Source organism: Bos indicus x Bos taurus, chromosome 18 (assembly GCF_003369695.1).
Source record: "Bos indicus x Bos taurus breed Angus x Brahman F1 hybrid chromosome 18, Bos_hybrid_MaternalHap_v2.0, whole genome shotgun sequence".
In the NCBI taxonomy this organism is placed as follows: Eukaryota; Metazoa; Chordata; class Mammalia; order Artiodactyla; family Bovidae; genus Bos; species Bos indicus x Bos taurus.
In genome coordinates, this window is record NC_040093.1 from 39,480,279 (window position 1) to 39,495,524 (window position 15,246).

General features: G+C 37.2%; 1 protein-coding gene across 6 annotated transcripts in view; it reads left to right on the forward strand.

The window, feature by feature from the left end:
• CNOT1 (CCR4-NOT transcription complex subunit 1) overlaps positions 1-15,246 on the forward strand; it is an 83,150-nt gene that overhangs the window by 30,889 nt on the left and 37,015 nt on the right. For all 6 annotated transcript variants that reach the window (XM_027516397.1, XM_027516399.1, XM_027516398.1 and 3 more), the window contains 14 exons: positions 915-1,022; positions 1,605-1,703; positions 2,049-2,117; positions 2,205-2,259; positions 2,726-2,929; positions 4,783-4,951; positions 5,960-6,086; positions 6,229-6,339; positions 8,888-9,058; positions 9,463-9,590; positions 11,768-12,008; positions 13,895-14,014; positions 14,758-14,880; positions 15,048-15,199. In XM_027516397.1, the coding sequence (XP_027372198.1) occupies positions 915-1,022; positions 1,605-1,703; positions 2,049-2,117; positions 2,205-2,259; positions 2,726-2,929; positions 4,783-4,951; positions 5,960-6,086; positions 6,229-6,339; positions 8,888-9,058; positions 9,463-9,590; positions 11,768-12,008; positions 13,895-14,014; positions 14,758-14,880; positions 15,048-15,199 (1,877 nt within the window). The remainder of the gene's footprint in view (positions 1-914; positions 1,023-1,604; positions 1,704-2,048; positions 2,118-2,204; positions 2,260-2,725; positions 2,930-4,782; positions 4,952-5,959; positions 6,087-6,228; positions 6,340-8,887; positions 9,059-9,462; positions 9,591-11,767; positions 12,009-13,894; positions 14,015-14,757; positions 14,881-15,047; positions 15,200-15,246) is intronic.

The following is a 15,246-nucleotide window of genomic DNA, read 5'->3' on the forward strand; positions in this document are numbered from 1 at the left end:
ATGGCATCACCGACTCGATGGACGTGAGTCTGAGTGAACTCCGGGAGTTTGTGATGGACAGGGAGGCCTGGTGTGCTGTGATTCATTGGGTCGCAAAGAGTCGGACACAACTGAGCGACTGAACTGAACTGAAGCTCTTTTCTTGACTAGATATGACATGAACACAGATATATAAATTCCCAGTTCTCACTTATAGTCTAGTGAGATGTAGAAAATAGAAAATTATCTGGTGATGGTAAGTACCATGGAGAGAAGTAAAGCAGGGTGAGGGGTGATGATGGCAGGTCATATTGCTGTTTTAGGGAGGGTAATTAGGAAACCTCTCACTGATGAAGTGACTTTAGAGCAGAAACCTAAAGGAGGTGAGAAGACAAACCAATTTGTAGATATCTGGAGTTTTTTAGTTATAGGGAATAGCATTGGTAAATTTGAGCAACAGCCAGAAGCTCAGGGCCAGTACTAATAATTAGATCAGTTCCTTTAGGGCTTTTCCATGTGGGCTATTATTATAAAAATCGCAGTTGTGTTAGATTTTAGGTTATACTCTTTAGGGTAAAAACAACAATGGACAGAAAAAATGAGGCTCCCACGAGTGCAGTTTGTTATAAACTTGTTGCCTTACAACTTCAGTGTGTCATTTGTGCTGTTTGATGCTTTTGATATAGAGGGGAATCAGAGAACACAATTAGGTGGGGCTAATTCCTGGTAGTTTTTGTTTTTCTTTCCTTCTTGCTAGTGCCTGTAGGGAGCATTTTAAAAATATTTAATCACAAAATATTGGCACCTCCATCTCAATTCCTAGAACTCTTATTCCAGAATGAACAGTTAAGTAATTTGGGATGTTGTCCTAGAGGTGAATTAAAAAAAAAAATCACTCAGTTTTGACTACAAACTCGTATTTTTGGTCTTTTTAGATTGTGAATCGGCACGGTCCTGAGGCAGACAGGCATTTATTACGCTGCCTATTTTCGCATGTGGATTTCAGTGGCGATGGTAAAAGTAGTGGCAAAGATTTTCATCAGGTATTTGGGGCTTACACAGTATATATTCACTTAGATCTGATTGTTCCCTGAGTTGCATTTTGGGCCTAGTTGCATAGCAGATCTCACATACAAATAGGATCCAGAAATAATCTTAGCTGAATGGCTTAAAGATAGAGGGACTTCTCCTTTTCTTGTCCTTCTCTTGTCTTGCCTGGCTGCAGACCATTATAGCTTCACAATTCAGGCTTAGAGAACTGGGAATGAGACCTGCCTGAAGGAAGCGGGACTGTAGGGCAGTCCTGCTTGACAAGTAAGTCAGGCAGAAAGATCTCTTGTCCTAGATTGAGTTCTATGGCTTGATTCTCAATTTGGGAGCAGTTTGTCATGATATTACATGATATTATGGTGACCTTGTCAATGGACTCTGTCCTACAGAGGTTTTGGTAACACTTCTTGTTAATAGACTTTGGTAGTTTCAGTGGGATTTTTAAAGAGCTGATTTTGATAATGTAGGAACAGTATACAGTATCAGGTTACCCTTTAATGTTCTGAGCAACACTGTTTCTGTTTATGCAAGATAATGACTGAGTGCTAATGAAATTTTATTTTTTATTTTTAAAGACTCAGTTTCTGATTCAGGAGTGTGCGTCACTGATTACGAAGCCAAATTTTATCTCGACGCTGTCCTATGCCATTGATAATCCATTGCACTATCAGAAGGTTGGTATTCCTTTTAGTAGCCCTAAGATGTGATATCTTATTAGATGTTGTAAAAAAGCCTTAATCCTTGATCTCATATCATATTTTAATTAAAAAACTTCAAATACTTACTTTGGAGGGTTTTATAGCTTTCTAAAAAAGTCAAGGTAGTTTGATAATAATTAGAATCTTAATAAAACCAGGTCATATCAAGGCTTAAGCTTGTCAGAACACAGTTCCACAACTGTTGCTAGCCTCAGTACAGATTTGTCACTCCTATGCAGCACCGTAATTGGGTGAACAGATGCTTTTATGGATCTGAAAATTGTATGTTCCTATTTTAAAATAAAGTTTGGTTTGTTTCAGAGTTTAAAGCCTGCACCCCACTTATTTGCCCAGCTGAGTAAAGTTCTCAAGTTAAGCAAAGTACAAGAGGTAAGTGATTTAAGAAAAGAGATAGACAGAATTAGAAATAAAGCAACTATTTGTACTCTTTGGTCAATCTGACCCTTCTTCTTTCAGGTAATTTTTGGCCTTGCCCTCTTGAATTCTTCCAGCACAGATCTCAGAGGTTTTGGTAAGTTCTTCTTTCCTGTAGTGAGGTTAGAGTCTTTAAAATCTGTGGATTTCTGAATCTTGAACTTAGTTTAGAGAGTATGATTATTTTTGTTTGATCTCCTTTATGTGTGTGTGTATATAGTAAAAACACATTAAAATCTGCCTTCATAACCATTTTCAAATGTATAATTCATTAGTGTTAACTGTTCACATTGTTATGTAATGGATGTCTGAAACTTCTTTGTTCTAAAAAACTGAAGCTCTGTACCTGTCCAAAAATTCTCTACCCCCTCACCAAGCCCTTGGCAATTGGTCTTTTATTTTATGTCTGCCAGCTAGAGCTGTGAAAATACAGAGGGTGAAGGGTGAGTTGGTGAATGAGAATGATGGTCATCTATCTACATTTTGATGGTATGTGACTTCTGACCTGTTGTGGTGCAAAAATAACTTGTTTTGTTTGTTTGTTTGTTTGTTTACCCTTCTAGCTGCCCAGTTTATCAAACAGAAGCTTCCAGATCTTCTGCGTTCTTACATTGACGCAGACGTCAGTGGAAATCAGGAAGGTGGCTTCCAAGATATAGCAATAGAGGTCCTACACCTCCTCCTGTCCCATCTCCTCTTTGGGCAGAAGGGAGCCTTTGGAGTTGGACAGGAACAGATAGACGCTTTTCTTAAGACGCTGCGCAGAGGTAAAAAGACTGTCTGTAGCCTATAAAAGATGAGACAAAAGATGGTTTTTTTGGATGAATATACATGGCAAAGGGATTTTAGAATACAAATGAAGACAGCGATTTACCTTTCTGTTAAGTTGATAATCTTTGAGAAGGAAGAGAGTATTTTAGTGACAAAAGCCTCGTTATAGAAACAGTATAATGCGAAGAGCACTTCACTGACAATCTTGTTATCTAAGTGCCATCTCAGTTTGGACTTGGTGTATTTCCATGTGGTCAGATTTTTCCCTTTTATGGGATACAGAGACTATGGTATTGTGGCATGTTCTTTTTGGTTGAAATAAGTTGATCACTTTTGATATACCGACTTTACCTCTTCGGCTGTTGGCATTGTTGTGCTAAGATAACTCCTGGTTCTGTTATTGCCATCTTCCTTTCAGAGATCTTTAAAACAAATCTTATAGTGGACTAGCCACTATCCATTTTCACTGTTATTATTGTTTTCTTAATGTTTATATAATTATATTAAAATTTATATAATTTTAAACTGCATTAACTTTCTCAGTAATAGGAAGTTTTCCACTTGTCAGTGAAATGAAAAGACATGGATGTACCAGTTGTTTCTGATGCCTTCCTTGCATGGGAATTGATAGCGCTGTGTGACATTTTAGAGTGATATATAGGGTGTGAACTATATAGTGATATATAGGAACAACAGACTGCTTCCAAATAGGAAAAGGAGTACGTCAAGGCTGTATATTGTCACCCTGCTTATTTAACTTATATGCAGAGTACATCATGAGAAACGCTGGGCTGGAAGAAGCACAAGCTGGAATCAAGATTGCTGGGAGAAATATCAATAACCTCAGATATGCAGATGACACCACCCTTATGGCAGAAAGTGGAGAGGAACTGAGGAGCCTCTTGATGAAAGTGAAAGAGGAGAGTGAAAAAGTTGGCTTAAAGCTCAACATTCAGAAAACGAAGATCATGGCATCTGGTCCCATCACTTCATGGCAAATAGATGGGGAAACAGTGGCTGACTTTATTTTTCTGGGCTCCAAAATCACTGCAGATGGTGATTGCAGCCATGAAATTAAAAGATGTTTACTCCTTGAAAGGGAACTTACAACCAACCTAGACAGCATATTGAAAAGCAGAGACATTTACTTTGCCAACAAAGGTCTGTCTAGTCAAGGCTATGGTTTTTCCAGTGGTCATGTATGGGTATGAGAGTTGGACTATAAAGAAAGCTGAGCACTGAAGAATTAGAGTCCCTTGGACTGCAAGGAGATCCAACCAGTCCATCCTAAAGGAGATCAGTCCTGGGTGTTCATTGGAAGGACTGTCTTGAAGCTGAAACTCCAATACTTTGGCCACCTGATGTGAAGAGCTGACTCATTTGAAAAGACCCTGATGCTGGGAAAGATTGAGGGCAGGAGAGGAGGATGACAGAGGATGAGATGGTTGGGTGGCATCACCGACTGAATGGACATAGGTTTGGGTGGACTCCAGGAGTTGGTGATGGACAGGGAGGCCTGGTGTGCTGTGGTTCGTGGGGTCGCAAAGAGTCGGACACGACTGAACTGAACTGAACTGATAGGGTGTGACTTAGTCAATGTCAATGGATAATGGGATCTAAAAGAATTAAAAATATACTCATGACCATTATATATGACAAAGGAACATTCAAATTTTAGAATTGGTGTTGAAGTCATAGTTTGGACTGGGCTAGCTGAATAAACTGAATAAACTTTGCTTTGAGTATGAACTTGTCAAAGACTCAGGTTTGAGGGACTTTTAGAGAGTTAAAGAGGACAGTTCGTTTTTAATCAATATAGCAGTTATAAGTATCTTCTTCCTTTTCTCAGATTTTCCCCAGGAACGCTGTCCTGTGGTGCTTGCACCACTTTTATACCCTGAAAAACGGGACATTCTAATGGACAGAATCCTGCCTGATTCCGGAGGGGTAGCTAAAACCATGATGGAGAGCTCTTTGGCTGATTTTATGCAAGAAGTGGGCTATGGCTTTTGTGCAAGGTTGGTAGGAAGGCATTTTAAACCTCTGATTACTCTTAGGACAAGTACAATGTCATTTTTTAAAGCAAGTTCCTGATGATTCCTTGATGTGTTATCTTTGCCTCTCAAGAATTTTGCTTCTAAATTCAATCTTCCACATATTAGTTTTGCTGCCACCTATTAGTGTTTTGGTGGCTAAATTTCTACTTATCCATCCCCCCTAATTGCTCACATTTACAGACAGGGGTTCCTAGCCTAGTTGGCATGTTATGCATTTTTAGCTTTTGAGAGAGAAAGGGCATTGCAGCAAGTGTTAATGGGATCGTGTCCCATCCAGCATGCCTGATTTGCTTCTGCCTCCTCCCACCCTCAGTTTCCTCACTGTGCCTTGATTTTTACAGTCTTCCTTTTCTAGCCTTTCATACCCTGCCTTTCAAATATTTTCCCCACTTGCCAGGGGCATCAGAGGAAATTGCTTACCCTAATGGTAGCACTTAAGACTATTAAACAGTGGATTATTAATGTTTCTTCTGAGAATATATTATTAAGGGCATTTATGTGCTTTAGTTTGACTTTAAGTGTAACATTTAATATTTTTAAAACTCAAATCACATTTCCACTTAGTTTGAAAGTGTATTTCTTATGTGTATATATGTGTCTGGCATAAAACTTCTGTTGATGCAAAGTGAAAAAAAGTACATTTTCAAGGCTTTGTACATATCAGAATAACCCTTGATTGGTATAAATCAAGTTATTCTTTAAAATACTGATATTCAAAGATTGAGGAGGATAATTTTGTTTCTTTTTGAAAAATACTACTCTTAATTCATATTTCCTTCTTTAATCAGTATTTTAAACTTTTTTCTTAACTGGGCATTTTTTCCATTACTTGCTATGTGAAAGTAAGAAGAAATGAAGTGTATTACTCTATGTTAGTAAAACTAGTGATTTCACTCAAAGACTCATATGAGTGTTTCTTAACCTTGGTGTTGAGGGTGCTATTTTTCTGAAGTTAAATTTTTGTTTCAGTATTGAAGAATGTCGCAATATAATCATGCAGTTTGGTGTTCGGGAGGTCACAGCTGCCCAGGTTGCAAGGGTTTTAGGAATGATGGCTCGAACTCATTCAGGATTAACAGACGGAATTCCATTACAGGTAAGTGTGGCAATCAACTATTTTACAAAGTGAATTAATGTCCTACCCTTTTTATTTTATTAAGTCAGTATGATTGTTCTATCAACCCGAGCTGAACACATGCAGTAGTTGGCTTTGTTTAATTCATTTTTTACTCCTACAGAGTATCTCTGCTCCTGGCAGTGGAATCTGGAGTGATGGGAAAGATAAAAGTGATGGAGCACAGGCACACACATGGAATGTAGAAGTCTTGATCGATGTTCTCAAAGAACTGGTGAGTACATGTAATGTCGTATATTTATGATATTAGTAAGGTATAGCCCAGAGAATGAAAATTTTAATGAGTAAAGTGCCTAGCTGAATGAGGGCTGCACTGTTTTGTAATTTCTGACTTCATTGGCTTAAATGTAATGAAACATCAGAAGTAATTATGTACTGGAAATAGCACATAGTCAAACTCTGGCTTTGTTCATAATGAATTGTTGCTATGCAGTTCTGAATCACACTGATGAGATGATTGGCTGGCAGTTAGTGTGTGGTTTTTGGGGAAGGATGAATTTGTTACAAAATAATGATTATATGAAGAATTATTGAGGAGAAAGAAAGTCTGAATGTTTTCTGGAAGGTGTACAAAAACCCTGCCAACTTTGTTTATGGTGGATAGGAATAATAAAAATCAGTACATCTCTTACTAGTTCTACTTCTGGAATATCCATAAGCTAAATAATTGGCTCCCAAATAAAAAGTACCTCTCCTAAAATGTTGAAATGTTAAATACAAGGGTAAAACTTCTAGTTATTAAAAAGGAGTGTGGAGTCAAGATCAAGGTGTAATATTCCAGGCTTGTTCATAAAATGTCAGGGAACTACATATGAGGCTAACGACTACATACACACACATAACATTCTTGGTAAGGTGTCAGGTCATTTGTCTGTCCTATATTTCAGTTTTAGTTTTCCACATATGTAACTTAGAGACAGAACTGAATAACAGGGAATCATACCATTCTCTTTATGACCTTAACATCAAAGGGTTTTCCTTTTATTTTAATAGTAGATGGATTTATGGTGTTCAAACCTATTAAAAAATAACATGATCATGGCGGAAAATTTGGAAAGTGAAATGAAAGAAAAGCAAAATAAAATCACAGTTTTATCACTTATGGATAACCAGTTATTAATTTGTTCTTAACCTGTGGTTGTCTATAAAATGAAAACATGCTTTTCTCTCTGTTTCATCTCAGTAGTTTATTGCCTTATTGATGATACTCTTTTTTTTTTTTTTTTTTATTGTAGACAAGGACAGTGTTCCATGTTATCTGAACCTATGTTGTTTTGATTTCAGAGTGCAAAGGCTATAAATTAAATACCTTCAGTGTGGATTTGAATAGTTGAATTAGTAATATTTTCCTCTTCCTTTTTCTTCTCATGTATTTGAGTTTCTGTATATTTTTTTGTAGACAGGGAGCAGAGGACAATTTCAGACATACATTGGGTTAATAATTTGTTTGTTTGGTTTTTTTTTTTTACTACCCAAGATGGAAGGAGGAAACCATAGGGGCATACCTGTGGACTTTCCAAACTTAACCTCTTTCTAGGAATGCTATTTAATAGTATATTTATGATTCTGTTCTGTCACATTCAGTCCTTGAAACAAACTGTAGAAAAAAATCTCACCTCTGAATGCTATTGTTGCCTTAGAGTGAATACCCCAACTGAGGTTTACTCTTTGTACTGTATACAAAGCAAGTCTTCAGAGAAGTCACCTTAAAGCAAAACTAAATTGGATATGATGTTTTGGTTGGAGATTTAATTTTGAAGTATGCACATCCTTTTTTTTTTTCCCTTTCAAGCACAAAATATTCTTTTTTTTTCCATTTTGGCCACACGATGTGGCATGCAGGATCTTAGTCTCCCACCCAGGGATCCAGCTTGTGCCCCTGACATTGGGAGCTCAAAGTCTTAACCACTGGGACACCCACTTGGGACACCAGAGAAGTCCCAAGCACAAAATATTCTTATTGCTTGGTGCAGAGTGTTTGGTAAATGATCTTCTAAAGTTGTTTCCTGTGCTTTGTGTTTCTTTAAGGAATCTCATACTGCTTTTATGAATACCTTTTCATAAAACATTTTTGAATAGAGTATTTTTAGTCTTTTTGTCATAAAGAATTTAGATCACTTTTCCTGATACATACATTGAGATACTTTTAGGGGAGATCTTTAAGATTGACATTTGGGATAATTGGTTTATCTTTGCCACTTTGTTCCAAAGTAATGAAGTCTTACTGTAAAGAAGAGGCATTATCGGGATGGGCGTGTTCATTGCACTAAAGTAGAGGAAGAGAGATTTCCCCATTATGTCCTCATATATATTCAGAAGTATATCATGAGCTGAAAGGTTGGAGTTGCTTGCTGAAAGATTGGAGTTACTTACTAGTAGAGCTGGTTTATTTTGAATATTAAGAATTTGCTTTTCTGAGACTCCCCTGGTGGTCCACGGGTTAAGAATCTGCCTTGCAGTGCTGGAGATACAGATTCGATCCCTGGTCACTAAACTAAGATCCCATATGCTGCGGGGCAGCTAAGCCCATGTGGTACAATGAAGACCCAGCACAGCCAAAATAAAAATAAAAATTTTTTTAAAAAGGAATATACCTCTTCTAAGACTTTTTGGTAATGCCGGAAAGATTTAGATGATTTTGTGTCTATAATTAGACTATTACCATCTTGATTGAACTAAAGATTTAATGTGACTCTTTGGATAAAGCAATCAAAATATGTGCACTTTTGTTCTTTAAACTTTGAAGTGCTTTTCTTTTTTAGAACCCGAGTTTGAATTTCAAGGAAGTAACTTATGAACTGGACCATCCTGGGTTTCAAATTCGTGATAGTAAAGGACTTCATAATGTAGTCTATGGCATTCAAAGGGGTCTGGGTATGGAAGTGTTCCCTGTAGATCTCATATACAGACCTTGGAAACACGCAGAAGGCCAGGTAAGTGAATAGTGTTTAGCTATAGAAGAGACACAAAATAACAACTAACATAGTGACATCTATCCTTTGATTAAAATATTGTTTTAAAATAGAATTTGTTTTGCATTGCTCAGAAAAGCAGAGACTCCCGTGAATTTTGAAGAAACATTATTATAGTTTAATACCAGACTCAGCTGAAGTGTAGCAATCCATCTGATTTCCCAGTATTTTAAGGATGTTTGTCTCCAGGGTCATCATGCACCTTATTTTGTCTGAATTACCTGTGGTTTTGAAAGATCAAATAATTAAGATTTTAAAGGGAAATTTCTGATAACCTTAAGGTTGAAATTGCTTTGTTAAAATGTTTCAGTTTTTTAACATCCACAGTCATTTATGGTAGTAAGGACTTTTTTCTCTTTTTCCAGCTCTCCTTCATTCAGCATTCCCTTATAAATCCAGAGATCTTCTGTTTTGCCGACTATCCCTGTCATACTGTTGCCACTGATATTCTGAAAGCACCACCAGAGGATGACAATCGAGAAATTGCCACATGGTAAACACTCTTCATCTAGCTTTTCTTGAAAGGATCACTTCTACTTTTTTGAAATATAAGATTAATAGTTAGCCAACTACATAGTTAAAGGTTTAAATGAAATAGTATTTTTAGCAAGCCTGCTTACCCTAAATTTTATATAGTAGGGTGTTCTTGGGTGAAAATCTCTATTTAGTCCCCTTATCACTAGACACATCTTTCTTCTTGTAATATCTGCCATTGTATATTTTCTGAAACTATCAGACACGTTAGAAGGAGATTTGCACTTCTCTATTAGGGTTAAATCCCTTTCTTTTCTCTGTAGATTTTGCTTGCTTGCTTTTGTAAGTGGCTCAAAGTGGCCAACTCATGAAATCTCAAACTTTAAGTTAATTATCTATTTTCTCTGAGTTTCAATTCCAAATTTCTGAGGGAAAATCTGACTGGCTGAGTTGGTTTCTCGTGAAACTTAAGTCATTCCTCTCTGAGGGATGGATGTGCATTACTATTAAAATACACTCATGGCTATAGGGAGTGGCCATGGGCTGCTTTGGTCCTCAAAGACATCTACTTTATAATGTTTTTTCCATTTTTTTCAACCATACTCTACTGGGACACTTTTTCAACATGAACAGTTAGTGTTTGGGGGGAGGGGGAGGGAGGAGGACGTGTTGTGGCTGTTCGTTTTAGGTCAGTATAAAGCCCTATTGGGCTTCCCAGGTGGCACCAGTAGTAAAGAACCCTCCGGAGAATACAGGAGACTTAAGAGATGTGGGTTCAATCCCTGGGTTGGGAAGATCCCCTGGAGTAGGAAATGGCAATCCACTCCAGTATTCTTGCCTGGAGAATCCCCATGGACAGAGGACCCTGGCAGGCTACAGTCCATAGGGTCACACAGAGTCAGACACGACTGAAGCTACTTAGCATGCACGCACGCACAAAGCCCTATTGACATCATCTTACAAGACAAAGGATGGTAAATTTTCCCTGTAAAGGGTTTAATATGTGGCTTTGCAGGCCAGATGGTCTCTGTGCAACTACTTAACTCTTAAATTGTAGCACAGTATAAAAGTGAGTGTGACTCTATTCCAGCAAAACAGTATTTACAAAAATTAGGCAGTGTGAGATTGGGCCTGTGAATGTTGTTTGCTGATCCCTGTTCTGAAGCAGTGGTCTGTTCTAAAGTGTATCGATTCCCCAGATGTCCAGGTGGTAGCCAGTGTTGGATCTGCTGGGTTGGTTGATTTTTTTTTTTTTTTCCCTTCCTGTTAAGATTAATGTGTATGGTAGTGTTTCTTCATTTTAACAGATAAAAACCTCTTTCCAATTTATAAAACTGAAATGTCATTATATATTTAATAACTCCTTGATACAGCTGTATATTCAGGTTTCCCTAATTGTCTCAAAAATGGTTTATAACACTTTGTATGATTGGGAGTCCACACAAGGTCTAAGTACATAGTTTCTTTCATTCTATGAGTCTTCCTCCTTTTTTTTTTTTTTTAATATAATTCTTGACCATTGATTTAATGGAAAAATAGCATCCTGTAGTCTTCCCTATGATATAGGGTATCTATTTCCTCATGGTGTTTAATTTGATCTCTATCCCATAGTTTTTATGGACTAGGATTAGTAAGATTTGAGGCTTGGCTGAAGCCAACCACATTTAGCTTCCAATTCATAGGAGGTATTGATTACTTCTGAACTTGTATAGACATCAGAGGGGGCACGTAAGTTAAAACTGTGTTACCAAAGTAAGTGTTCTGGCTGGGCTTTCTTTTTAAATTGAAATACAGTTGATTTGCAGTGTTGTGTGAGTCAGGCTGTATTTTTATGTAGAATGTTTGTTGTGTTTATGTTTTATTGAATTTTTGACTGTTTGTAAACTCTGATATTTTTACTTTTCACTCTAATCACAAAAAGTTTTTCATGGTGAGGAGGTCCGTGGTTATGCAAATGGTCAGTCACGTCTACTCCTTCATCACTTATTTTGTTAATTTGGACGGCTTTTAAAGTTAGTTTGAAAGCATGCCAGCATTATATATTTGAGATGAATCAGCACCAATTTAAATATTTTTCAAATACTAAAGATGACAGCAACTTGGTTTTGTCTTGATAGCTGGTATCATTTATTTGGAAAATGGATTTTGTGTCCTTAGATTTTCACTGACAGATTATCTTATTTCCATTCTTGTTAGGAAGAGCTTGGATTTGATTGAATCTCTGCTAAGGCTCGCAGAGGTAGGGCAATATGAGCAAGTCAAACAGCTCTTCAGCTTCCCTATCAAACACTGTCCAGACATGCTGGTATTGGCCTTATTACAAATCAACACCTCCTGGCACACCTTGCGCCACGAACTCATCTCCACTCTGATGCCAATTTTCCTTGGAAACCACCCTAACTCAGCTATAATTTTGCACTATGCATGGCATGGACAGGTAAGATACGACCATTTCTTTGTCTTAATAATCAACATTAAAACTTTTTTGTTGATTTGTGTTTTGGGTGTACAGCAAAGTGAGTGTTATACGTACACATATTCATTCTTTCAGATTCTGTTCCATACATGCCATTTCAGAGTGTTGAGTAGAGCTTCCTTTGCTGTACAGTAGGTTCTTATTTAGTTATCTCTCTTTTGTACATAGTAGTGTGTATATGTCGTTCCCAATCCCCACCCCCCATAACTGTGTTAGTTTCCTACATCTGTAATTCTATTTCTGCATAATAGACATTCTTTTGATGATGTTCAACTAGAGAAATTGTCAACCTTGGAATCCTGACACTCTGAGAAAGTCACACTTCCATAAAATTTATTTTATCTTTTAGCATCATGTAGGTATTAAGTATAAAACTTGAAAGAGCAAGGAGGCTAGACAATTTAAAAAAAATTCAGTATTATGAAAACTGTATCGCTAGGGTACCAGTACAGAGCTTAATAGAAACAGAAGGTTCTCATTTTACTTCTTAATAGCAAATGAGAGAATATCACAGATCAATTGAATTGACATAATTGTACTTTAAATCCAGCATTTAGAAAGATGCTAACAATAACCCTGTGTACGAGACAGCAAAAGAGACACTGATGTATAGAACAGTCTTATGGACTCTGTTGCAGAGGGAGAGGGTGGGAAGATTTGGGAGAATGGCATTGAAACATGTATAATATCATATATGAAACGAGTTGCCAGTCCAGGTTCGATGCACGATACTGGATGCTTGGTGCTAATGCACTGGGACAACCCAGAGGGATGGTATGGGGAGGGAGGAGGGAGGAAGGTTCAGGATGGGGAACACATGTATACCTGTGGCGGATTCATTTTGATATTTGGCAAAACTAATACAATTTGTAAAGTTTAAAAATAAAATAAAATTTAAAAAAAAATTTTTATTTTGGTTCCTGCTGAGTTTTCAAGCCCTTGTGCCCCCCCACCCAATTTTGTAGGATGCATTTGACAAGTAAATACTCTTCTGTCCATTGATCTTCCCCTCCTCCCCAGTAGCCTGCATTTTAAATGCAGATATATGTAGAGGCTTTAAGAAAAAGCAGTTGTTTTCCCCTTTATACCAATTTCCCCTCTTTAAGATATTCCTGCTATTATTCGTTATATACCAGATAAAACTTGGAAAACATTAGCCTTGGTTCCATTCCTTTCCTCGGGCCACCTGCATTGCTGGAGACTGAAATCACATGATAGATAAGAGTTTACAAAGTGTTTATCAAACATTTAACCAGAAGTTTGAAGCGTAGGCCTTCTTAGACTTTTCTCAATAAATCTGTGAGAGAGGGCACAGTGAAGGGACATGCATCACCATTCCTGATTAGATACGTGTCTCACTTGGGCTTTCTGTCACTCTGAGACAGTTACTGGAAAGTGGTTTAGATAGTAGATTTAGATTGCTGTTGCTTCTCTGAGAGACATTAGCTAAATTACCATTCAACTGCAAAGACAGGCTGTTTTCTGCTGAACACTGTTTTGTCTTTATAGGCCAGTAATATGTAATTGAATTTAAGGGATCATGTAAATTTGATGCACCCTCATGTTCACATCATATATTGTCTTTGAAAGTGTTTTATAGGACAGATTTGTTGTAGTGAGTATATGACCTAAGGGTTTATGGGTAGGCATCATTTGGAAGATGTGGAAATAACACCCCTCCCCCCACAACACACAAGTCACTGTAATCAATGCTTTATCATTTGCACTGATACAGCTCAATTTTACATGAGTACAGGTGAAATCAGCGTTTGTAATAGCAGTTGCAACAACGTATCAAAATGGTTAGTAGTAGTATTGCTATTTAACTCCCTTTTTTCTTTTCTTAGGGACAGTCTCCCTCAATCCGCCAACTTATCATGCATGCAATGGCAGAATGGTACATGCGAGGGGAGCAGTATGACCAGGCCAAGTTGTCTCGAATACTTGATGTGGCCCAGGACTTGAAGGTGAGTTTGAAGGGACAGAGAACGCTTTATTTATTGATGATAAAAATTCCAAGTGTCTTAGGAATAAGTCACATGTAACTCTAAGCTAGAATGGATGAGATTTAGTTTTTCCTTATAGGTAGAAAGAGGTTGGAAGAAGAGTGGTTCTTTAGAAGTGTAAAAATGTTTTCATTTACATTTCACTGAGTTTTGTTTGGTCTTCTATGATATTTAAAGGGCTGTTTTAAAATAAGTGATACTGACATCTTCTTAGATGTAATCTGTGAGATACAATTTTTGGAGAAACTGATTGGCTATCGACTTTTCTACAGATTTCATTAGCATTAACGGATTCTTTTGACAAATAGTCTGATTCTTGATGTCTTTGATTTGATGTACACAGTACTGGTGGTGTAGTTGTACTTAGAGGAAGCCTGAGTTTAGATTTTTTTTTTTTTAACAGATAAAGATAATTTTTCATGCTTTGTGTTTTGCTTTGCTTTAGGTTTATTTGAAAAAACACAGGGTAAAGTTTATTGTGAAGGTAAAGTCATGTGTTTGTCTTTGAAATGTGATCGTATAGTTAGGGACAAGTGTTACCATTGATATACACTAAGCTGTTTTGTTTAAAAAATTATGATTAAGAAAATATTAGCAATATTTTATTTAGACTTGTTTGTGAAAATAAAAACTGGAAACAGAAAATAGGACAGAAAAGTCACTCAATTGCTTGACTCGTAGTTTCTAATATTCTTTTTCTTTAGGCTTTGTCAATGCTGCTAAATGGTACTCCATTTGCCTTTGTTATTGACCTTGCTGCACTTGCTTCACGTCGTGAATACCTCAAACTTGACAAATGGCTCACAGATAAAATTCGAGAGCATGGAGTAAGTGGGATTTGTCCGTTTATTACTTCTTTTAAGTTTTGATGGTCAAGATAACTGAAGAAAATGGCAAAATGTTATTACTATATTCTGGAGTTGAGTTGTAGTGCTTAGTCTGAAATCAGTTAATGATGAGTTTCAAATACACTGAAAGACTTTCTCTTTTTCAGGAGCCTTTTATCCAGGCTTGTATGACTTTTTTAAAGAGACGGTGTCCTTCTATTTTGGGGGGACTTGCCCCAGAGAAAGATCAGCCTAAAAGTGCTCAACTTCCTCCAGAAACCCTCGCGACAATGTTGGCCTGTTTACAAGCTTGTGCAGGGTAAGAAGAGTATATTTAATACTGGAACTGGATTGTGTGGATAATTA